Here is a 24,163-nt window from a genome sequence, read left to right as displayed (position 1 = left end):
GGAAACATGAGATATCATTGGCAAATAGGATTAAGGAGAATCCAAAGATATTCTACAAATACATTAAGGACAAAAAAGTAACTAGGGAGACAACAGGGCCCTTTAAAGATCAACAAGGCTGTCTATATGTGGAACCACAGGAAATGGGTGAGGTACTAAACAAGTATTTTGCGTCAGTATTTACTTTGGAAAAAGGTATGGAAGCTAAAGAACTTGAAAAGTGTCCATATTACAGAGAAGATGGTGCTGGATGTCTTAAAATGCATAAAGGTGGATAAATTCCTGAGATTTGATCAGATGTATCCCAGAACTTTGTGGTAAACTAGGGAAGAGATCGCTGAGCCCCTCACTGAGATATTTGTATTGTCAATAGCCACAGTGAGATGCTAAAAGACTGGAGGGTGGCTAATGTGGTGCCATTACTTAAGAAAGATGGTAAGGAAAAGCCAGGGAACTGTAGATTGGTGAGCCTGATGTCAGTGGTAGGTAAGTTGTTGGAGGGGATTCTGAGGGACAGGATTTACATGCATTTGGAAAGGCAAGAACTGATTATGGGTTGTCAACATGGTTTTGTGTGTGGGAAATCATGTTTCATGAACTTGACTGAGTTTTTTGTAAAAGATTAATGAAGGCTGAATGGTAGACATTGTCTCTGTGGACTTCAGCAAGGCGTTCCACGTGGGAGAACTAGTTAGCAAAGTAATCCAGGCAGAACTAGCCAATTGGATACAAAATTAGCTTGAAAGGTAGGAGGCAGAGGGTGGTGATAGAGGGTTCTTTTTTGTTCTAGAGGCCTGTGATCAGCAGTGTGTCACAAGGATCGGTGCTGGGTTCACTGCTTTTTGTAATTTATGTAAATAATTTGGATGTGAATATAGGAGGTGTGGTTAGTAAGGTTGCAGATGACACCAAAGTGAAAAAGGTTATCTCCAAGTATAATGGGACCTTGATCAGAGGGGCCAATGGACCGAGGAGTAGCAGATGGAGTTCAATTTAGATAAATGTGAGGTGTTGCATTTTGGTAAGGCAAGTAAGGGCAGGACTTGTACACTTAATAGTAGGGCTTTGGCAAGTGTTGTCAAACAGAGACCTAGGGTGCAGGTTCCTTGAAAGTGGAATCACAGGTAGACAGGGTGATGAAGGTGGCATTTGGCACACTTACCTTCATTGGTCAGTGCATTGAGTATAAGAGTTGGTACAGCATGTTGTAGCTGTACAGCACATTAGTGAGGCCATTTTTAGAATACTGCAATCAATTATGGCCTACCACTACAAAAAAGATGTTGTTAAACTTGAAAAGGTTCAGAAAAGAATTACAAGGATGTTGTCAGGATTGGAAGGTTTGAGCTATAGAGAGAGGTTGAGTGACTGAGGCTTTTTTCCCTTGGAGGCTGAGGAGTGACCTTATAGAGTTTGTCATGTTGTGGCTGTACAGGGAAGGGGAGTCCGAAACTAAAGGGCATAGTTCTTAACATAAGAGGGGAAAGATTTAAAAGGGATCTGAGAGGCATTTGTTTCATGCAGAGGGTGATGCATGTATGGAATGAGCTGCCAGAGGAAGTGGTAGAGGCTGGTACGATTACAACATTCAAAAGGTATCTGGATGAGTATATGAATAGGAAGGGCTCAGAAGGATATGGGCCAAATCCTGGCAATTGGGACTAGATCAGTTGAGGATATCTGGTTGGCAGGGATGAGTTGGACCAAAGGATTTTGTTAGGCTGATGTCTTTTGTATATTAAAACATACATAACCCTCTGCTTCGTTTGCATTTTAGTGAAGATCAGAATGCTAAACTGGTTTTATCATGTCAGTTTAAGTTGCAAGGATTCTATGCTAAACAGAGTTGTATACAGATCTTCATATTTGGGATAAAAAAGATGAATAAACTTGTTCAGAAAATAAACGTGTTTGCTATTACGCAATGAGCTCCACATCCTCTACTTAGTTATATTATAATCAATGAATGAGATTGATTTTTTTTTTTCTTTCTCTCCAATTTTAAAAACGAGCTGGAAGACCATGCGGATTTTTTTTTTCTCCAATGCTATTTTAAGTTGTTTGCTGTACATACTAAAGGGTGCAGCATTTTCTTTGCTATAAGGAAGCAGGTGCTTGTATGCGGCTATTTGGTCAAATTGGTAAATCAACTTCTGCAGTGTTAAGGTGCAGGTGATAACCTTTGTTGGTGGGAGGTCATGTAAAATAAATCGGTTGGTTAGCCCACTTCCTCACCACCCACCCCTGAGTATACTTTCACCATTTGCTCGGTGGATGGACATTGCAAAATTGACTGGCTGCATGCCAAATTTAAACAGATAAAGATTGCTTACAATTGTTACCAACCCTATTGCCTTGAATAATACACTACCCATTCCAAAACATGTCTGGCGTGACAATCAGCCTGGAGTACGCAGAAAGGCTACATGAACAAAAGTGAGAGAAAATGGAGGGATGGAGGGCTCGGCACTTTTATTCGGGAGGGTCTATGTGCCAATCAGGGGAAACTCTCCCAACCTGCCATATTTTCTTTCTTCTGTGCTGCCTATCCTATCAATCATGGGCCCAATTCCCTTCTCGCCCCTCTCTGGGTTCAAGGATCTCACTGTAAAACTCCAGGAATTAACTTATCAGGGCAGCAATAATCTTCTTCAGACATCTTCATGCAAGCCTGTCACTGTCTGCTATTGAGCTCACATCCTGCCAAATGAGACGTGGATGTCTTGCTATTAACTAACTAAATCCATCCTCATGGGTTATGGCTGGTGATGGGTTTACAAGAAATGAATCTACTTCTAACTGCCTAAATTTCCTTCTGGGGTTTGAACAATCTGTCCCCTAGCCTACCTTAAAGTTCAAGCCCTAAGGCTTGACAACCTTGGAAGATGAATTCATGTCATGATCAAACAAGTTCATTATTAATCTGCAAATCCTTCCAATTCACTTCAGCATATGGTACCAGGAAAAGAATCTTTTGAATAGCTACGGTTGATGTGGAATGGAGCCTCTCAGATTAAAGCCCCTGGTGTTGAGCTGGTGACCTATTTCTGGAAAACCTAGCATGGATACTCTAAAAGCATGTGCTTTCTATGTTAAATATATCATTAGATGCAGGGAGATTCTCTACATATTTTGTATACATTCACACAAATCCTTCTGTAGAAATGTGCTAAAATATCACTGTCTAATCAAAATATTCAATTGCTTTTAAAATATAAATGTGAATAAAAACAATTACCCAAGTCAGAAATGGTAAAATCAAATGAAAATAATGAGGACTTCACGCACCATTTTTAAAACTTTACTCACTTCTTTTTCAAAACTGCCAGAAGTATCCATGCTTTTTTCTTCAATTATTTAGATAACTTACTTCTAATAATAAACATTTAATTCAAAATACCAAAATAAAGCAAAATATACATCTATATATTGTACAAATACATCATAAGATCATTTAACAAAATGAGAAGTTTTCTTGTGCACAAGATCATAGGAAATGGGAGCAAAAGTAGGCCATGCAGCCCATCACCATCCAAAATGTTCATAGCCGATCTTGAGCTTGTATAGTTTTCCAGTGATGGATATCATAATTTAGGTGTTGTATATATAGATGGATATATTTGCCAATATTATTCCTATGATGCTTATTATAAAATTATAAATTCTGGAGTCTAGTTGTAGCTGCATATCTCGAAATTACATACTCCAGCACAAACCTGGTCCATTTTTCAATAAAAGCTTGATGAATTGGGTTCAGTCCTTGGTTGTGATTATGCTTGTGATACTTATTTTTCTGTACTATGTTGATAATTTCCACATCTAGATAAGCGTACTGATAAATCTGCAGTATCTGGTGCCATCCGGCTACATATTAGTGTGGAGATAAAAGGAGAAGAGAAAGTAGCACCCTATCATGTTCAGTACACATGTCTACATGAGGTAATACATCACCCATGAGTTGCTACATGGGTTTCTTTGTTTATTCTTTAATATGGCATCTATTCTTGACTTGAGAGATTGGAGATATTGCATTTGTCAAGAACAGAAGAAAAATCCAATGTTAAAATTATTAACAAATAAATACCCAGTGGCAATTTTTGATGTATCCTACTGAAAAAAATTGCTTGAATATTAAGAGTATATTTTCTGTAAGTCACCAGTGCCAGATTTTAGAGTCTCTCATAATGATGTGTAGGTTCCTTTCTTGGAAGGTTCTGTCGCAAATTTCGGGGTGTGTGCAGTTACAAATGGGTTTTTCCCATTAGCTAATTCAATGTTTTTAGAGTGGTGTAATGTATATGGAATATCATGGATATCAATGCCTTCTTCAGTTATCAACATTTACTTTTAGAATTAACCATAAATGCCACGCCTTTTATGGTAAAAGAAAACGTGCTACTTGAGAAGCAATTCAAAATTAGTAACCTAGTCTCTAGATTCAGTTAATTTAAAAATGTCTTGGTTTGTTCAGACTATTTAGCAACAGCTGCATTTCTTGATTGGGTTTATTTGTTCTTGGTGAAGTGTAATCCTTAAGATTTTTCTGATTTCACTATTGATGAAGTTTGGAGAATTTTCCTGGAGAATTTGACCTCTTTCTAGGTAAAGTTTGCTTTTGATCTTAACTAGCAATCTTGATTTCTTTAAAAACTGGAGTGTGCAGCTGATCTCACACTCATTTGTGCCAATGTTCAGAACCAGATTTACTTGAGGTTGATTACTGTAACTTCCATTTGTATACTGCAGATGATTTCACAAATTGGAATGAATAAAGCAACTCATTTTCATCTCTTCCACAAATACATTGTCCTATGAGTCATATATGCATATTTAATACATAATTCCAGTGATGAGGAATAATATTCACATAATGCCTTAATTAAAAGTGTCAATCAGCTTTACATTTTGTATACACAGTGTTAGCTGTGATTTACTGACTAGAATTATTGATTTTTGTATTCTGATACTTACAGAATCAATTTCATTACCTGACCGATATACAAAATAATGGAGTGGTGAAGATTCCGGATGCAAAAGGAGATGATGCCTGGAAGGTTTATTTTGATGAAACTGCCCAAGAAATAGTGGATGAGTTTGCAATGCGATTTGGCATAGAATCCATTTATCAGGCTATGACGTAAGTTTACGCAGGTGTTCATGAATACTTTTTGAAAGAAAGGGTGAAATGATCTGTTTAACACTGGCAATCAGTATGCACTGTTAATGTTTCATTCATCAATGTGGTCAAAGATGTTGCAGTGATGCCCTATTGTAGGATTGTAAAATATGTTAACATATTCACAAACATTTGTATATTGCCTTGATTCTCACTAAATACATTATACTTTGACTAGAACTTCTCATGTCAGTAGTGTCATGCATATGGCATCTAGTGTAGTATGCACAGTGAGATTGTGAAGATGTTTGTTTGCAGTAAGAATTTTAGCTGTGCAGAGTCAAAGAATATAGCCAATGAAAACATTTTATTTGAGTTCTCAAAGAGTTGACTTAGAGTCATGAAGTTATAAAGCATGGAAACAGATCCCTCGGTCCATCTCATCCATGCTGACCAGATAACCTAAACTGATCTAGTTCCATTTTTGCAGCATTTGTCCCATATCCCTCGAAAATCATCCTATTCATATACCCATCCAGAAGCCTTTGAAATGTTTTGCAATTGTATCTGCATCTGCTACTTCCTCTGGCACCTCATTGCATTTGTGCACCACCTTCTGTGTGGAAAAAGTTACCCCTCAGGTCCCTTTTTAAATCTTTTCCCTCTCAATTTAAACCTATGCCCTCTAGTTTTGGACTTTGCTGCCCTGGGAAAAAAACTTGGCTTTTCGCCTATCAATACCCCTCATGATTTTATAAGCCTCTATAAGGTCACCCCCAAGCCTTCAATGCTCCAAGAAAAAGAAGCCTATTTAGCCTCTCCTTTTAGCTCAAGCCCTCCAATCCTGACAACATCTTTAAATCTTTTCTGAACCCTTTCAAGTTTAACAGCATCTGTTCCATAGCAGGGAGACCAGAATTGAATGGAGTATTCTAAAAGTGGCCTCACTAATGTCCTGTAAGCCACAACATGATGCCCCAACTCCTATACTCAGTGCACTGACCAACAAAGGTAAGCATGTCAAATGCCACCTTGACCACCTTGTTTACTAGTAAGTCTACTTTCAAGGAGCTATGTACCTGCACCCCAAGCCTCTTTATTTGGCAACACTTGCCAGATCCCTACCATCAAATGTATAAGTCCTGCCCTAACTTACCTTACCATGATGCAACAATTTTGGTGTCATCTGCAAACTTACAAATCGTACCTCCTGTATTCATATCCAAAACATTTACATAAATGACAAAAGTCAGTGGATCCCATCGATCCTTGCTACACACTGCTGGTCACAGGCCTTCAGAATGAAAAAGAATCCTCTACTATCCCCTCTGTTTCCTACCTTCAAGACTTCTGGTTCCCAATCTCTAGTAAGACACCATTCCATAGTTTGACAACTCCAATTAACATTCACTAATGGCCCAGATCTTTGTCTCTTACCTGTCACAGAGATTGGTTGTATGATCAGAGATGCACATTGGGAATCTGTGTGGAAGTACTCATACTATGATCTGCAACTCTGCAGGCTTCAGATAGTTCAAACGTACATACCCAAATAATTACTCAGGAACTGTTAGAGAAGTTTTGATTAATTCAAGAACTGGTATCCCAATCGATCATTTGACAACCTCTCTAACTCTTCCCTAACTATCCATATTCTCCCAAATCCATCTACCACCATACACATCTCCAACTTAACCAGTTCCCACTTTACCCACCCTATCCACCTTACTCATTCATTCATTCAATCAATCACCCATTCTTCAGTATTCTTCCACTCGTCCATTTTCTAATGTTCAAACTGAGCCTTTAAAGTTAACTAATGCCTGCTGGTGCTGTTAAAAAGGCCTGTGCCCTGTCTTAGGTGAAAGTGAGGACTGCAGATGCTGGAGATCAGAGTCAAGATTAGAGTGGTGCTGGAACAGCACAGCAGGTCAGACAGCATCTGAGGAGCAGAAAATTGACGTTTTGGGCAGGTGCCCTTCATCAGGAATCATTTCTGCTCCTCTGATGCTGCCTGATGTGCTGTGCTTTTCTGGCATCACTCTAATCTTGACTGTGCCCTCTCTTACCCTGCTTTGACAGAGCTTTCCAAGGTATGCTGCTGCATTTCTCATAAAGCCAGTATCTGAATACCCAGCAAGAAAGATGAGGTGTTCAGCTGAGGGAAGTTCAACTAGAGCAGTAATCCAGTGATGATAATGGCTCCTTGGAAGATCCAGTTCCTTATTTCTGTTCCTATCAGATTTTTTTTCTCTTCAAGATTTTCTGTTAGTTGTTTACCACTGTGCATGTGTTGAACGCATTGGCTGTTTTGCAGAAAAAACTTTGAGCAAGGTACCTTTGGATTTTTTTCTCTCTCAGCTATTTTTTAAACACATGTCTTGTTGGTGTTGGCAACCTGTTCCACTTGTCACAGACCCAGTGAGATTGGAAACATTCAGGCTTTAAATTATACAGTTCAGCTGTTAAGAATTAAAATTCCTATTGGAATTGCTTTTCTCTTCAATGGATATTATGTATTTAAAGACAAATTAAAATTTAGAAAAATGTTTTGTTGCCTCTAACTATTGTATTTTTATTATACTTTTGTAGGCATTTTGCCTGCCTGTCTTCAAAATACATGTGCCCTGGAGTACCAGCTGTAATGAGTACTCTGTTGGCAAATATCAATGCTTACTATGCACATACCACTGCCTCTACCAATGTGTCTGCCTCTGATCGTTTTTCAGCCTCCAATTTTGGGGTATGTATTAATAACAGGGCAGTAAATTTTTCACATTGATTCTCTGTATTTGTAAAATATTCTAAGAAGTTCTGTGACAGTTGAGGAAATTCACCTCTAATTTTATTAACATACTCAAAATATGATTTTGGGCAACAAGATTGGTATTAGATTTGTGCAAGTTTTCTTTTCTTGCTATAAATATTGGGAAATTTTAATCAAAACTCCATAGGCAATTTGCAACTTACGTTGTTAGAATGGTAGAAAAGATTTCAGAACTTGCTCATCAAGAAATTATATCTGAACCTTTATCCTGTTTCTATGTATAGGCTAGAAGTTAAAAAACAGATATTAATGTAAACCCACAATTCTACTGTATGTTGGAAGTAATTTTTAAAGCATATTGATAATTATGTTCATTATTTGAAGTATAGCATAATATAGCTGCTTGTTGTGTATTGTTAATAATTTATTCATTTCTAGTCATGTATTCTTGTATAGCTTGATCTTAAGACAGAACACATTGTGCTCCTTTACCTGTGTGCTATTGCCTTGAGTTTGTTTGAGCCCAGAGATCATGTAATTTGGGATAGTCTAATTGTGGTTTAAGTGATTGCAGAAGTTTTGACATAAGCACGTTGAATGCATAAATACAGTGTGCCCAAATCTCCCTGATCTTATAAGGTTATCTATCAACTCTTCTGTCAGATTTAATATGTACTCCATGTTGGTTATACACAACCAGATTGTCTGGTGCAGTAGGAATTAGTTTTTCTTCTTACGTTTTATTTAGATTTTATTAGTTTTGTTTCTCATTCATCTCAGTGAGACCTGAGCTCTATTTTCTAGTTAATTTAAAACATTTTTTAAAATGGCTGAAGTAACATTAAACTTTGGCAATCTTCCCTGATCACAGATGCTGTGCATGCTATGCTACATAGACATGAAAGATAGTAAAATTAGTTGAGATTATTTTTACCCTTAAAGAAGAAATATTTGGTGCAGATGCACTGCTTTCCTTGGGCCCCAATTTGCTTCTATGGACTTTGGCCAGTTTTAAATTTGGGCATGCTCAAATGAGGTTGGGAGATTATTTGGAAGCAACTTGATGTGGCAGATTGTATGTAATAGTGAGGTTTAACTTTATTGGTTGTGCTGATTGAGCAAACTCTAGAGCCAAGTGTTGAATGTTAATATCAGCAGTACTATATGCAAAAGGGCCAATGGGCATTTTGGCGAAGGATGCTGTCCAAGCGACTCTGTGTTCCTGAATGTGAAATCTGTGCACATGGCAATACTTGTTATAACATCTTTGTTCTGAAAACTCTGATTCAAAGAAAACAATGCATGCTAGATTATTATCAAAATATAGCTTAGTACAGCATAGCAGGAGTCCATCAGCCCAGCAAGTCAATGTTGCCTCTGAAAGAGCAATTCAGCTCATCCCACACTCACTCTCGTTTCATCTTTTCCAAAGTTAGCGCTAAGTGCCAATCAGTCGATAAAATCTTACAGCTATTTTCAGAACCCCCACTGCCATATCCATGTTGTAACTTATTATTTGTATTCTTAGTCATTTTGGAAATCAGTTCCCAGAAAAATGACCAAGTAGCTGTTACGTTTTATAGATTTGATTTTCCCTTCCTCTCACAGATTACTATTTAAATTGATGTGCTGTCTAAAGATCGGTGTTAAGAAAGGTTAATAAAAAATTCATAGCTTATTTGCAACCCATTTCATCTGAATTTATACAGTCGCTGAAATACACATTTATCATTCTATATATTGCAGTAATAATTTATAAGACATTCTTTAGACTAAATTTGTTAAAATGAATATTTTACAAATTTCATACCATCTTAATAAATATAAATTTACTACTTTAAGCACCAAATTCAATTCAATCTTTCTATGTTACTTTGTGATTTAAGTCTCAATATTTGTAACGGATTTTGTGCATCATAATGTCAGAGTTGTAATGACGTACAGCATGGAAACAGACCCTTCGGTCCAACTCGATAATGAGAAAATCAAATGTAAATACGCATGATTTTGATATTTTGAATTCCAAGGTTGTTGCTTTTTTTAATCATTAGTCCACACATAAGGCAAAATACGCCACTATTAGCATTTAGTTTAAGGCAAGCAATATGTCTTGAAAAATTTTCAAGCACTCCATTTCTACATTTTTGTATAGTCCTCTTTCTACCACAGACTTAATCTTCTGTACATTTCTGGCATACTGGAAGTACTAACAAAGAGTTGCCTTTTAAAATATTTTGAGATATCGGAAGCATTACCACATTTAATATTGTGGTCATTCACAGGAAATATCTAGGATGATGCCTTAGATTCACTGTCTCCAATCCTCCTCCTTGACATTAGCCCAAAAAATAAAGAAAGAACAAAGAAAATTACAGCACAGAAACATGCCCTTAAGCCCTCCAAGCCTGCGCCAGATCCTCTATCTAAACCTGTTGCCTATTTTCCAAGGATCTATATCCCTCTGCTCCCTGCCCATTCATGTATTTGTCAAGATACATTTTAAATTGTGCTATCCTGTCAGACTCTATCACCTCCACTGGCAACACATTCCAGGTACTCACCACCCTCTGTAAAGAACTTTTCATGCATATTTCCCTTAAACCTTTCCCCTCTCACTTTGAACTTGTGACCCCTAGTAATTGAGCCCCTCACTCTGGGAAAAAGTTTCTTGCTATCCACCCAGTCAATACCTCTCATGATCTTGTAGACCTCATTCAGGTCCCCCCCTCAACCTCCATTTTTCTAATGAAAATGATCCCAATCAACTCAACCTCTCTCCATAGCTAGCGCCCTCCATATCATGAAAAAGGGCTTATGCCCGAAACATCGATTCTCCTGCTCCTTGGATGCTGCCTGACCTGCTGTGCTTTTCCAGCAACACATTTTTCAGCCCTCCATATCAGGCAACATCTTGGTGAACCTCCTCTGCACCATCTCCAAAGCATCCACATCCTTCTGGTACTATGTTGACCAGAACTATATGCAGTATTCCAAATGTAGCTGAACCACAGTCCTATTCAAGTGTAACATGACCTGCCAATCCTTGTACTCAATTACCCAGTCCAATGAAGGAAAGCATGCCGTATGCCTTCTTGACCACTCTTTTGACCTGCATTGCCACCTTCAGGGTACAATGGATCTGAACACTCAGATCTCTCTGTGCGTCAATTTTACCAAGGACTTTTCCATTTACTGTATAGTTCGCTCTAGAATTGAATCTTCCAAAATGCATCATCCCACATTTGCCCGGATTGAACTCCATCTGCCATTTTTCTGCCCAACTCTCCAATCTATCTATAATTCTACTGTATTTTTTTACAATGCCCTTCACTATTTGCTACTCCACCAATCTTAGTGTCATCTGCAAACTTGCTCATCAGATTACCTAAACCTTCCTCTAGATCATTGTTGTATATCACAAACAACAGTGGTCCCAGTTCTCCATTTTGAGAAACTCCTTTCACGACTACTCTCTGTATCTTGTTGCCCAGCCAGTTCTCTATCCATCTAGCTAGTACACCCTGGACCCCATGCGACTTCACTTTCTCCATCAGCCTACCATGTGGACTTTATCAAATGCTTTACTAAAGTCCATGTATATGATATCTACAGCCCTTCCTTCATCAATCAACTTTGTTACTTCCTTAAAGAATTCTATTAAGTTGATAAGACATGCTCTTCCCTGCATAAAACCATGCTGCCTATCACTGCTAAGCCTGTTTTCTTCAAAATGTAAATAGATCTTATCCCTCAGTATCTTCTCCAGCAGCTTGCCGATCACTGAAGTCAGGCTCACCAGTCTATAATTACCTGGATTATCCTTGCTATCCTTCTTAAACAAGGAGGCAACATTAGAAATTCTCACCCATGTGCAAGGATACTGCAAAGAAATCTGTTAAGGCCAAAGCTATTTTCTCTCTTGTTTCCCTCAGCAACCTGGAATAGATCCCATCTGGACCTGGGGACTTGTCTACCTTAATGCCTTTTAGAATGTCCAACACTTCCTCCCTCCTATGCCGATTTGACCTAGAGTAATCAAACATCTATCCCTAACCTCAACATTCACTATGTTCCTCTCCTCTGTGAATACCAATGCGAAGTACTCATTAAGAATCTCAACCATTTTCTCTCACTCCCTGCATATCTTTCCTCCTTTGTCCTTGAGTGGGCCAACCCTTTCTCTAGTTACCCTCTTGCTCCTTATATACGAATAAAGGGCTTTTGGCTTTTCCTTAACCCTGTTGTTAAAAGTATTTCATGACCCCCTTTAGCCTTCTTAATTTCTCATTTCAGATTGGTCCTACTTTCCTGATATTCTTCCAAAACTTCATCTGTTTTCAGTCACCTAGACCTATGCTTCCTTTTTCCTCTTAGCCAGTCTCACAATTTCACCTGTCATCTATGGTTCCCTAATCTTGCCATTTTTATTCCTTATTTTCATGGGAACATGTCTGTCCTGCACTCTAATCAACTTCTCTTTAAAAGCTTCCTGATTATCAAACGGGGATTTACCCTCAAACAGCTGCTCCCAATTCAAATTCCCTAGTTCCTGCTGAATTTTGGTATAGTTGGCCTTCCCCCAATTTAGCACTCTTAGTTTAGGACCACTCTCGTCTTTGTCCACAAGAAGCCTAAAGCTTACGGAATTGTGATCACTATTCCCAAAGTATTCTCCTACTGAAAATTCAACTACCTGGCCTGGCTCATTTTCTAACACCAGGTCCAGTATAGTCCCTTTCTGAGTTGGACTATTTACATACTGCTGTATAAAATGGGGAAGGATGCTCATACAAAAGCTTCTGTGGGAGATCAGCTCTGTCTAGATAAACAAGATGTGCTTTTTTCTTACATGCTATTTAATAGCTAAAAATACTTGGTAGTGCCTTGTGAGACATCAGGTTTAACTTGCGCACAAAATAATATACAGAACACTGAAATACCTAAAACTAGTAAGCTTTTCCCTAGAGCAGGTTTTTTTTTTACATTTCTTGATATGCAGAGTTTTTTGCACAATGTCAGTTAACCCTTTTGGGCACTGACTGGTTTATATGACATCATCCAAGTGACTAATCTCATCCTCATTTGTAGTGGGGAAGATTTCTGAACTGAAATCACCATGTGCACTCAGATTTTCATTCTGCTGTTTAGAAATTGTGCACTGCATGGTTTGTGATACCCTATTTGTCTTTCTGAGTATTGCAGAAGCTGTTTGCGTTTTGTAAACCTCAGCCATTGAAAGGCTGCCATTGAAAATTGACTTTCCAGATGGCTTCGTAAACATATTTCACTTTGTTATCATGTAATTGGCAGGAAGCATAAAATTAAAATTCACAGCAAAAGTGCATCTTGATTATTCATAAAATAAGTGACTATTGACTCTTTTTGATTGAATAAATGTGACAAAATAGGGCACTTTTCATTAATTGTATATACCTGGGCTAAGAATGGTTTTCCCATTGATCATGGTTGTATCATGGCATAGGGACATGTCTGTCCTAGGTAACTGTTAATTACTGTTTAAATGCCTTTGTTCATAAGTTACTTTAATGAATAAATATGTTATTAAATGATACACTTAGATGTAGCCCCCAGGTAAGTAGTTAAATTATTGCATTCTTCACACACCAACTTTGTCAGCTTTTCAGGCTTTGGTTCAGGAGATGTGTTAGGATAAAATAGCAGAATGCTCCAAGTCAAGATTGACCCTTGTGTAGGGGAACATTGAATCATGTTACCATGCCATTGTTATCACAGTTTATTTTAAAAAGGTGGTTGTCCAGTTGTGACTATTCTAGTATATTGTGGCCTGTTGCTGGTCCATGCTGACATAGCAGAAGGTGATTAACAGAGCATAGAGCATTACATCACAGTACAGGCCCTTTGGCCCTTGATGTTGCACCAATCATTGGAACCAATCTGAAGCCTATCTTTCCTACACTATTCCATTTTCATCCATATGTTTATCCAGTAACCATTTAAATGCCCTTAAAGTTGGCGAGTCTACTACTGTTGCAGGCAGTGCATTCCACCCCTACTATGCTCTGAGTAAAGAAACTACCATTGACATCTGTCCTATATCTATCACTCTTCAATTTAAAGCTATGTCCCCTTGTGTTAGTCATCACCATCCATGGGAAAAGGCTCTCACTGTCTACACTACCAAACCCTCTGATTATTTTATATGTCTCAATTAAGTTACCTCTCAATATTCTTCGCTTTAACAAAAACAGCCTCCAGTCCCTCAGCCTTTCCTCATAAGACCTTCCTTCCAGACCAGGCAAGTAGTAAGTCTTCTCTGAACCCTTTCCAAAGCTTCCACATCCTTCCTGTAATGTGGTGATCAGAACTGTACACAATACTCCAAGTGCAGTTGCATCAGAGATTTGTGCAGTTGTGGCATGACATTGTGGCCACGAAATTCAATCCCTCTATCAATAAAAGCTAACACATCTTATGCAGCCTTAACAATCCTATCAACCTAGGTGGCAACTTTCAGGGATGTCTGTACGTGGACACTGATATCTCTCTGCTCATCTACACTACCAAGAATGTTACCATTAGCCCAATACTCTGTATTCCTGTTACTCCTTCCAAAGTGAATCACCTCACACTTTTCCACATTAAACTCCATTTGCCAACTCTTAGCCCAGCTCTACAGCTTATCTATGTACTTCTGTAATTTGCAACATCCTTCCACAGTGTCCACAATTCCACAACCTTTGTGTCTTCCACAAATTTACTAACCCATCCTTCTACGCCCTCATGCAGGTCATTTATAAAAATGACAAACAGTAGTGGCCCCAAAACAGATCCTTGTGGCACACCACTAGTGAATGAACTCCAGGATGAACATTTCCCATCACCCACCACTCTTCTTATAACTAGTCAATTTCTGATCAACCGCTAAATCACTCTCAATCCCATGCCTCCCTATTTTATGCAATAGCCTACCCTGGTGAACCTTATCAAATGCTTTACTGAAATCCATATACACCACATCAACTGCTCATCCAACTGTTTAGTCACCATCTCAAAGAACTCAATAAAGTTTGTGAAGCACAACCTACCCTTCACAAAACCGTATTGACTTTTCCTAATCAACACATTCCTCTCCAGATGATTATAAATCCTATCTTTTATAATCTTTATTTAAAATTCCTAGAGTGTCAGTAAGTAACACCTGTTAATGAACTTTCTTATTCCTTGGAACATTTTACTTTCTTTTGGGGGTATGTGTGTGACTGGCTAGGTCAGCATTTATTGCCATCCCTAGTTGCTCTGGAGAAGAAGCTAGTGATGAGCTGCCTTACTGAACAGCTGCAGACTTGTGTATAATGCTGTTAGGGATTGAGTTCCAGGATTTTGAAAGAGTGATAGTGAAAATCTGGTGATTTAATTTCAAGTTAGGATAGTGAGTGGCTTGGAGGGAAACTTGCAGATGGTGATGTTCCCATGCAATCACTTCCATTGTCCTTCTATATGGTGGAGGTCATGTGCTTGAAGGGCTGTCTGAGGATCCTTGTAAATGGTACACTGCTGTCACCCTACATTGATTGCGAAGGGTATGAATCTTAAAGATGATGGATGGGGTGCCAGTCAAGCTGAGAGTCAAAACTTTTACGAAGGAAGATGGCTGTAGTTTTGAAAGACAATCATCTCAATCCCAGGAGTGCTTTTCAAACTGCACTCATACAGGCAAATGGAGAATACTCCACACATTTCTGCCTTGTACCATGTAGATGGTACACCGACACTGGGGAAACAGGAGGTGTGTTACTTGCCACAGAGTTACTAATTTCTGATCTTACATTGTTACATGTAATATTTGTATAGTTTGTCCTGTTCAGCCTCTGATCAATGGAAACTCCAGAATGTTGATAGTGGGGAATCCAGCAGTAATAATGCCATTGAATGTCTGAGACCAATTGTTATATTCTCTCTTGTTGGAGATGGTAATTGCCTGGCATATGTCATCAGAATGTAACTTGCTGCTTGTAAGGATCTGCAGTCATTGTTTTTACCTTGCTGCTTGTAAGCTCAAGCCTCAAAGTTGTTCAGATCTTGCTACAGTGAGGTCTTGCTGTTCACTATGTGGGATGCTATGAATGGCGCTGAACATTGTTTGCTGATGGTTACACTTCCTCACCTCTAAATGTATGATGGAGAAAGCTCATTGGTGAAGGAGCTGAACCTGGTTAGCCTGAGGACACTACCTTGAGGAACTCCTGCAGTGGCATCCTGGGATTGAGATGATTGTTCTTCAAAATCACAGCCATCTTCCTTTGTGCATTTTTTGACCCTGAGCAGTGGAGGTTTTCCATCCAATTTCTCTTGCCTGTAGTTTTGCAAGGGCTCCCTGATGTCATGCTTGGTCAAATGCTACTTTGATGTTAAAAGTAAACATAAAATGTTAAAGGTAAAGGTAAAAGTATGATATAAATGTTTCATTGTTAATAGTTTGAATACCTGAAAGCTATCATTACATCAGAATATTGCTTATAGTCTTTAGAGGTTTGCTGATGATCTGATATTTCCTCCTGTGTAGAGTAATTAAAATGGGTACATTATTCTAAAGACAGAGTGATGATGATCCAAACATTATTTAAGCATGCTGAATAATTTCAGTAACCATATGAACTTTAGCGCAGGTTCAATTTGACCAAGCAATATTATTAGTACCCTTCCTTAAGTTAAAGCATTTCAATGCCATACAACCCATTTATTCATATTTTTAGCTGGACAAGGTGGCCTTAAATTTCTTTTGAGCTATTTGTGCATGTGATAGAAAAATCACTGAAAAGTTTAAATATTCTACACTAAATGCTACAAATCAAATATGTTGCCATGAAATTAATAGAGTAGATTTTGCTGCAGAACATAATGGCTAATATTCCATTAAAGAGTCCCTATGGGGTCTTGAATGTATGGATCGTGTGGAGAAGCCACAAAAAGAAAAGTTAGTGTCATATAGTAGTGAAGCATTAAGTGTATGAACCCAGGGTTTTACTTCTATAACTTCTGTGTAGTGAATGACTGAGTGTTTCATTCTAAATCAATTCTGAATAATCTGTTCCAAATAATTTCTTTTGATTGAGAGGATATGCTATTATTTCGATATGTAAATTATTAATGAGAGATGACTGCCTGTTTTTCCTCGAAGGGACAGATTTTGTTTACAGTGAAATCAATGGAAATGAAAATTGAGCAGTTTCTAAAACCCATAATTGATCCACAACAGTGTTTAGTAGTCAGATAGCAGTTCGAAAATCTACCCTTTTGTTTGAAATCATTAATAAAATATTTCTGTTATCTCTTGCAGAAAGAGAGGTTTGTAAAACTTCTAGACCAACTGCACAATTCTCTTCGTATTGATCTATCAATGTATAGGGTGAGTTTTGATGCAAAATAAAGTTTTCTAAGTTTTATTCCAATCTAAGCACACTTGTGTCATGACTAAAATAAGAGTAAATGTCCTGAATAGAAATTTAAAATCTTATAGAAAATATACTACTGCGTATGCCAATGTGCATTAACCCTTTTGAAAGTTACTTAAATTTTACTAGATTCAGAAAGTAGCAAACCGATTACAGTAAAGGAAAATATAGTTACAAAGGAAAAGAAAGAATCTGATGTGCTATGTCAGGTTTAGTGTTTCAAATTGAAATATTCATTTGAGTGAATGGGCTTCTGTTGAAATGAGCAAATTTTTGTTGTGACTGTATTAACCTATTATTTTGACTAAGTTTGACATTGAAGGTGTTCAATGAGTTATCATGGATATATTTTGCATCTAAGATTTCCTTGCAGTACCACACATATTCATTTGTGTTTTTATGGGAGTGATGCAACAATTTAGTGCTATAGAGAAGCAGTTGCAGACCCTTGTTTATTACATCCAAATAATAATACATTGATGCCATTCTGCAACTTTCCAATTTGGGATGCTTACTTCAAAACCCTCAGGCCAGACTTGGCAGAGTGGGAGGAAGAGAGGCCAATCCAGTGTGGCAGTGGCCTAGAGTAGCTCCTGTCTTCCCAGTTGCACATAAATTTACATTTCAACAAAGCACACATCTTTTGGTTAACAGTACCTTTAGGAATCACTGATTAGGCTGCTATTGCAGCTATCTAACAGTTCCTACCAGTGCTAAGTTCTGAAGTATGCATTAAGCTCCACAATTTCATTTGAAGGGGATCTACTTCCTTATTTAGACAATACAAAGTTGAATGTATTTCAAACCCCCTGAGTCATTAGGCACAGCATCACTTGTGGACCTGACAAAGTAGAATATAGGGTTCAATTCAAGGCCATACAGTCCTATTTCATGGTCTAATTTCTTCCATTCCACAAGGCATTACTATTTCATTTTTGTAACTTGACTGGATCTACTCTCTTGGAGCATGTTAAATTAATCCAAAGTTGTAGAGTGCCATGGTGGCTCAGTGGTCAGCACTGCTGCTTCACAGCCCCAGGGCCCTGAGTTTGATTCCAACCTTGGGTGACTGTCAGTGTGGAGTTTGCACATTTTCCGTGGGTTTCCTCCATGTGCTTCTGTTTCCTCCCACAGTCCAAATATGTGCAGGTTAGGTGAATTGGCCATGCTAAATTACCCATTGCATTCAGGGATGTGTAGGTTAGGTGCATTAGATAGGGGAATGCATCTAGGTGAGGTACTTTTTCGGAGGGTCGGTGTGGACATGTTGGGCCAAATGGCCTTTTTATACACTGTAGGGGTTCCACGATTATATTAATTATCTTGTGGAACTAGTTTATGCTACAGCAATTTTACATCATATCTTACAATTCTGCTGTTATTGGTATATATTTTAACACCCTCTCCTCAATGCATGAAGTAAAATCTGATAGACGGAGGTAATCTAGTTTATTACTTGAAGAATTATGGAATGATTTGAAGCCACGCTAATGTGGTGTGACAGTTGCACTAAAGTTAGGATGGATAAGATTAAAAAGTACGTTTAGTCTTAAAACATAAATAAAACACTTTGAAAGTTAAACTATCTGAACAGCGGAGCAAATGAAATTGCAACAATTATTGCTTTAGTTGAATTCATCTGTGGAACAAGAATGTTGAAGTATGTACTCATCTGAAGTGTTGAATTCCTAGAAAGTGCCCAATTGGAATGTGCACTTTGTAATGCTGTAAAAGGTTGAATTGATTTTATTTAAGTATAAAGTTTGCAATTACAAATAAAATACTTCCTTTATATAGAATAATTTTCCAGCAAGCAGTCCTGAAAGGCTACAAGATTTAAAGTCTACAGTTGATCTTTTAACAAGTATAACCTTTTTTCGAATGAAGGTAAGTCAGTATTTATTTAACTAATTCTATGCTGGTGCCCTAATTTGGAACAGAGAAAAATATTGCTCAAAGCAAAAAAACATACAGCTACATTGTGGGGGCATTTTAACCTAGACTTTCTGCTAGGTTGTATTCCATTGCCAAAACTTCATCAAAATGGTACAAAAGGTCAACAAGCTTCAAGTGAAAATTATGTCCAGCATAAAATGAATTTTCACAATCTTTTGTGTCTGCTTATAATTTTGAATGTTCTTCTTTTAGTAGCTTAACAATGAACATTTTTTGCTCAAGCTTTAGCTCAAAGTTGTTTACGTATTGTTACAAGCAGGTGAAGAGGAATGATTTGGCTCCTGTCTTTTCAATCCCTCTGGTTGGCTGCAAAGATTTGTGCTGTTTTTGGCAATGGGCTCTCTCTCATTAAAATAAATTACCTAATGTAAATTGTGTGGAAGCGAAAGTATCTGTTAACTCTAAGAAAAATAATGGAATTGCCCTTTGGCAGACAAAATAATTTCTTCAAGATTATTACCTTGCAGATTATTGATTCAGTTGTGTCACTTATGGTCTGTTCCATAAAAATGGAAGTGATTTAAATCTCTTGAATTGTGACCAAGCTAAGATCTCTGCATAGTGCTAGTCCTCCTGTAATGTAAGAAACTGAGCGCAGATATCATGATTTTTTTTCTATTTGAGAATGACATATGGGCATTGTTGGCTGGGCCAGTATTTACTGTCCAACCCTAGTTGCTATTGTGAAGGTAGTGTTAAACTGTCTTCTTGAAATATCCACAGTGCCATAGTGTGTTCCTAGATTTATCCCAGCAACACCAAAGGAATGGTGATATATTTTCAAAGCCATTTGGTGAATAACTTGGAGGGGAATTTGTAGGTAGTGATGTCCCTATGAGTTATCTGCTGCCCCTGTCCTTCTAGATCATAGTGGTAGTGAGTTTGGAAGATGTTATATAGTCATAGGGGTGTACAGTACGGAAACAGAACTTGCCTATGCTGACCAGATATCCTAGCCTAATCTAATCCCATTTGCCAGCATTTGGCCCACATCCTTTTAACCCTCATATTAATATACCCACCCAGATCCTTTTTAAATTTTGTAATTGTACCAGCCCCCACCACTTCCTCTGACAGCTCATTCCATACATGTGCCACATTCTGTGTGGGTGCCTTTTAAATCTTCCCCCTCTCATCTTAAATCTATGCCCTCTAGTTTTGGACTCTCTTACCTTGTTGAAAAGACCTCGTCTATTTACCCTATTCATGCCCCTAATGATTTTATAAACCTCTATAAGGTCATCCCTTAGCCTCCAAAGCTCGAGGGAAAATAGCCCCAGCCTATTCAGCCTCTCCCTACAGCTCAAAACCTGCAACCTGGCAACATTCTTGTAAATCTTCTTTGAACCATTTCAAGTTTCAGAACATTCTTCCTATAGCAGGGACACCAGAATTACATACAGTATTCCAAAAGTGGCCTAACCAATGTCCTATACCATGATCTCCCAACTCCTAAACTCAATGCACCGACCAATAAAGGAAAGCATACCAAACGCCTTCTTCACTATCCTATCTATCTGCGACTCCACATTCATGGAATTATGAACCTGCACTACAAGGTCTCTTTGTTCAGCAACACTCCCCAGGACTTTACCATTATGTGTATAAGTTCTGCTCTGATTTGCTTTTTCAAAATGCAGCATCTTACATTTATCTAAATTAAAGTCTATCTGTCATTCCTTGGCCCATTGGCCCATCTGATCAAGATTCTATTGTACTCTGAGGTAATTTTCTTTGCTGTCCACTACACCTCCAAATTTGCAAACTTACTAACCATACCACCTATGCTCATATCTGAATCATTTGTATACATGATGAAAAGCAACGGGCCCAACACCAATTCTTGTTGCACATTACTAGTCACAGGCCTCCGGTCTGAAAAGCAATCCTCCAGCACTACCTTTGAGCCTGTTCTGAATCCAACTGGCTCGTTTTCCCTACATTCCATGTGATCTAATCTTCCTTCCATGAGGAACCTTGTCAAACACCTTACTGAAGTCCATATAAATCACTTCCACTGCTCTGCCCTCATCAATCCTCTATGTTACGCCTTCAAAAAACTCCAAATTAGTGAGACATGATTTCCCATGCACAAAGCCATGTTGACGATCCCTAATCAGTCCTTGCCTATGCAAATACATGTTAAATCCTGCCCCTCAGGAGTCCTTCCAACAACCTGTCCACATCCATGCCAGGCTCACCAGTCTATAGTTCCCTGGCTTTTCCTTACCACCTTTCTTAAGTAATGGCCCCACGTTAACCAATCTCTAGTTTTCTGGCACCTCGCTGTGACTATGATGATGCAAGTACCTCAGCAAAGGTTTTGCAATCACTTCCCTAGCTTCCCACAGACTTCTGGGTACACCTGATCAGGTTCTGGGGATTTATTCACCTTTTTGCATTTTAAGACATCCAGCAACACCATCTTTGTGTAATATGGGCATTTTTCAGATATCACTATTTATTTCCCCATGTTCTAGATCTTCCATATCCTTCTCCACAGAAAACACTGATGCAAAATGCTGGTTTAGTATCAACCCGGCCCCCCCCCCCCCCCCCCCACCATCTCCTGCGCTTCCACACGTAGGCAACCTTGCTATCTTTCCAGGAGTTGAGTTACTTGCTGCAGAATTCTTAACCTTTGATTCCACTCTTACTGTCTCGGTATGTGATATTTTGGTCTGATGAATAGGAAGAGCTTCCCATAGGACTTGTAAAGCTGGTAGGACCACAGCAACAACAAAACTCTGAAGTTTTAACTGTGGACTTACGTGGACGAATAGGCCCAAATGAACCTACTTGATATGTCCCTTAGCACATTTTAACAACTTAATATAAGGACTTTGTATGAGAAACAGATGCATTTTTTCCTAACAGATAGGTGGTTATCTTTATATAAGAGCAAGTGCTTTATAATTGTCCTTCCCACTTGATTCAATCTAAATCAGTAACATGTTCACTGTCTCCTTCTCAATTTCCATCAGTTGCAGTGCAGTATCCTGGGTAGAGCCTGCTGTTTATTTCTTATTTCTTTGCACTCTGGTGTACAAAGTTGTACCTAGCACTGAGCAATTCTAAAAATAACTGGGGATTCAATAGGTACAGTCCAAATGTACAATTTATAGAATGAAAATGTCAGCAGCTGGGGATTTGAAAATGGATGTGCAGTAAAGGCTGAGAGATGTGATCTTGGGAGAAATAATTGCTGAGCACTTTATTTTTCATGGTTTTAACTGGTTAGAATCTCAAGTACATTACAATTAAAGTTCACTCAAAACAGAAGGATACAGGGAGTTAACAAAAGGTAATGTTTTCCTCCCATTCACCACCTTCAGTTTTTAGTTGTTACTGAAGCAATCCCTTTTGGAGGTGGTGACTGATGTTTTAGGTTTCCTTCTACTTGTTTAAATTCTATTTGAACCAATAGTATGTACAGCAGAGACTGAGAAGGTGAGAGGAGGCATACCAGAGTTTCTAGTAACTTCCTCCCTGTGATTTTTAGTGTTGAAGGAGTCTTAGTGAGTTCATGTAATGCATTGGTACACACTGCAGCTACTGAGTGTTGGTGGTGGTGAGATTAAATGTTTGTGGATATGATGCCAATCAAGAAGATTACTCTGACATGGATGCTGTCCGGATTCTTGAGTGTATTTGGAGCTGCGCTAATCCCGGCAAGTGGGAATATTTCATCACTCTCCTGACTTGTGCTTTGTAGCTAGCGGGCAGGTTTTGGGGAGTCAGGAGGAAAGTTGGCTTTTGCAGAATTCCCACTTTTTGTTGTAGTATTTATATAGCTAGTCCAGTTCAGTTTCTGGTTAATGATAGTGGGGTGATTCAACAATGGCAGTGCCATTGAATGTCAAACGACAATGTGAGATTTGTATATCCTGGCTTTAGAATCTAAGGAGTCACAAGTAATGTAGAATATTGTGCTACCATCAGTTTGTGTCCCCACTTCTGACCTTATGGTGGAGGGAACGTCATTCATAAAGCTGCTGAAGATGGCATCATGCTTTAAATGGTCCAAGGCAAAATGGAGTATGAGATCTTTATACCCAGTGGTCATATGCTATATGATACTGATAATATTGTGCACATGTTTTGAAGTTATGGTGACACACTGGAACATAACACATGCGTCTTTGTCTGTTGTATTATAAAAATACATAATTATTTAAATTGTATAGATAATATCTAAACATTGAAAATCCAAGGAGAACATTAAGAAGAAAATAGATTTTTTAAGGGGGTCGAATGTATATAGACTCCATGTAGATTAAGAACATTTGAGTTGGAGAGAATATTAAATAGAAGATGGGTGAAATGATCTCTGATTCAAATGTGTAATCATTTTCAGAGATTCTGTTGTGCATCCTAATTTCTTGACGACACAACCAAACATCGGGGCAGTCCATAGAAAACATGGATTGAAGATTTATTTGTTTCTCAACTGTAGGACAACATTTATTGGTTCCCTAAAATGTAGTAAAATGTAGCTGAGAAACCTATACAAAACTAAAAAAATTGTTACTCATATATAAGTACAGTGTTACATTGAGAGATTGGTGTCTTTTGGAAGTATTAAGAAAGTACAGAACAACATGTTATGATTTTGTAATGTTTCAAGATGTTTCATTCTCTCTTCTTAGGTTCAGGAACTGCAGAGCCCGCCACGGGCAAGTCAAGTTGTGAAAGATTGTGTAAAGGCTTGTCTGAATTCCACTTATGAGTATATCTTCAATAACTGCCATGAACTGTACAGTCGAGAATATCAAACAGATCCAGTAAGTTCGCATCCTGCTTAGACATTTCGTGAAATGATTTAAAATTGAAAATTTAACAGGGATCCCTTTATTCTAATTTGATACACAACATTTAGGTTTAATTTGT

General features: G+C 38.2%; 1 protein-coding gene across 1 annotated transcript in view; it reads left to right on the top strand.

Annotated features, from left to right (window-relative positions):
- Positions 1 to 24,163, top strand: part of unc13a (unc-13 homolog A (C. elegans)) — a 299,453-nt gene that overhangs the window by 157,720 nt on the left and 117,570 nt on the right. The window contains exons 18-23 of the mRNA XM_060846583.1: positions 3,824 to 3,939; positions 4,974 to 5,137; positions 7,709 to 7,859; positions 17,203 to 17,271; positions 19,115 to 19,204; positions 23,923 to 24,057. Of these exons, the coding sequence (XP_060702566.1) occupies positions 3,824 to 3,939; positions 4,974 to 5,137; positions 7,709 to 7,859; positions 17,203 to 17,271; positions 19,115 to 19,204; positions 23,923 to 24,057 (725 nt within the window). The remainder of the gene's footprint in view (positions 1 to 3,823; positions 3,940 to 4,973; positions 5,138 to 7,708; positions 7,860 to 17,202; positions 17,272 to 19,114; positions 19,205 to 23,922; positions 24,058 to 24,163) is intronic.

The sequence above is a fragment of the Hemiscyllium ocellatum genome, chromosome 28 (genome assembly GCF_020745735.1).
Source record: "Hemiscyllium ocellatum isolate sHemOce1 chromosome 28, sHemOce1.pat.X.cur, whole genome shotgun sequence".
Taxonomy (NCBI): domain Eukaryota; kingdom Metazoa; phylum Chordata; class Chondrichthyes; order Orectolobiformes; family Hemiscylliidae; genus Hemiscyllium; species Hemiscyllium ocellatum.
Note: the sequence above shows the minus strand (reverse complement) of the source record. Positions and strands in the feature narration are given on the sequence as shown.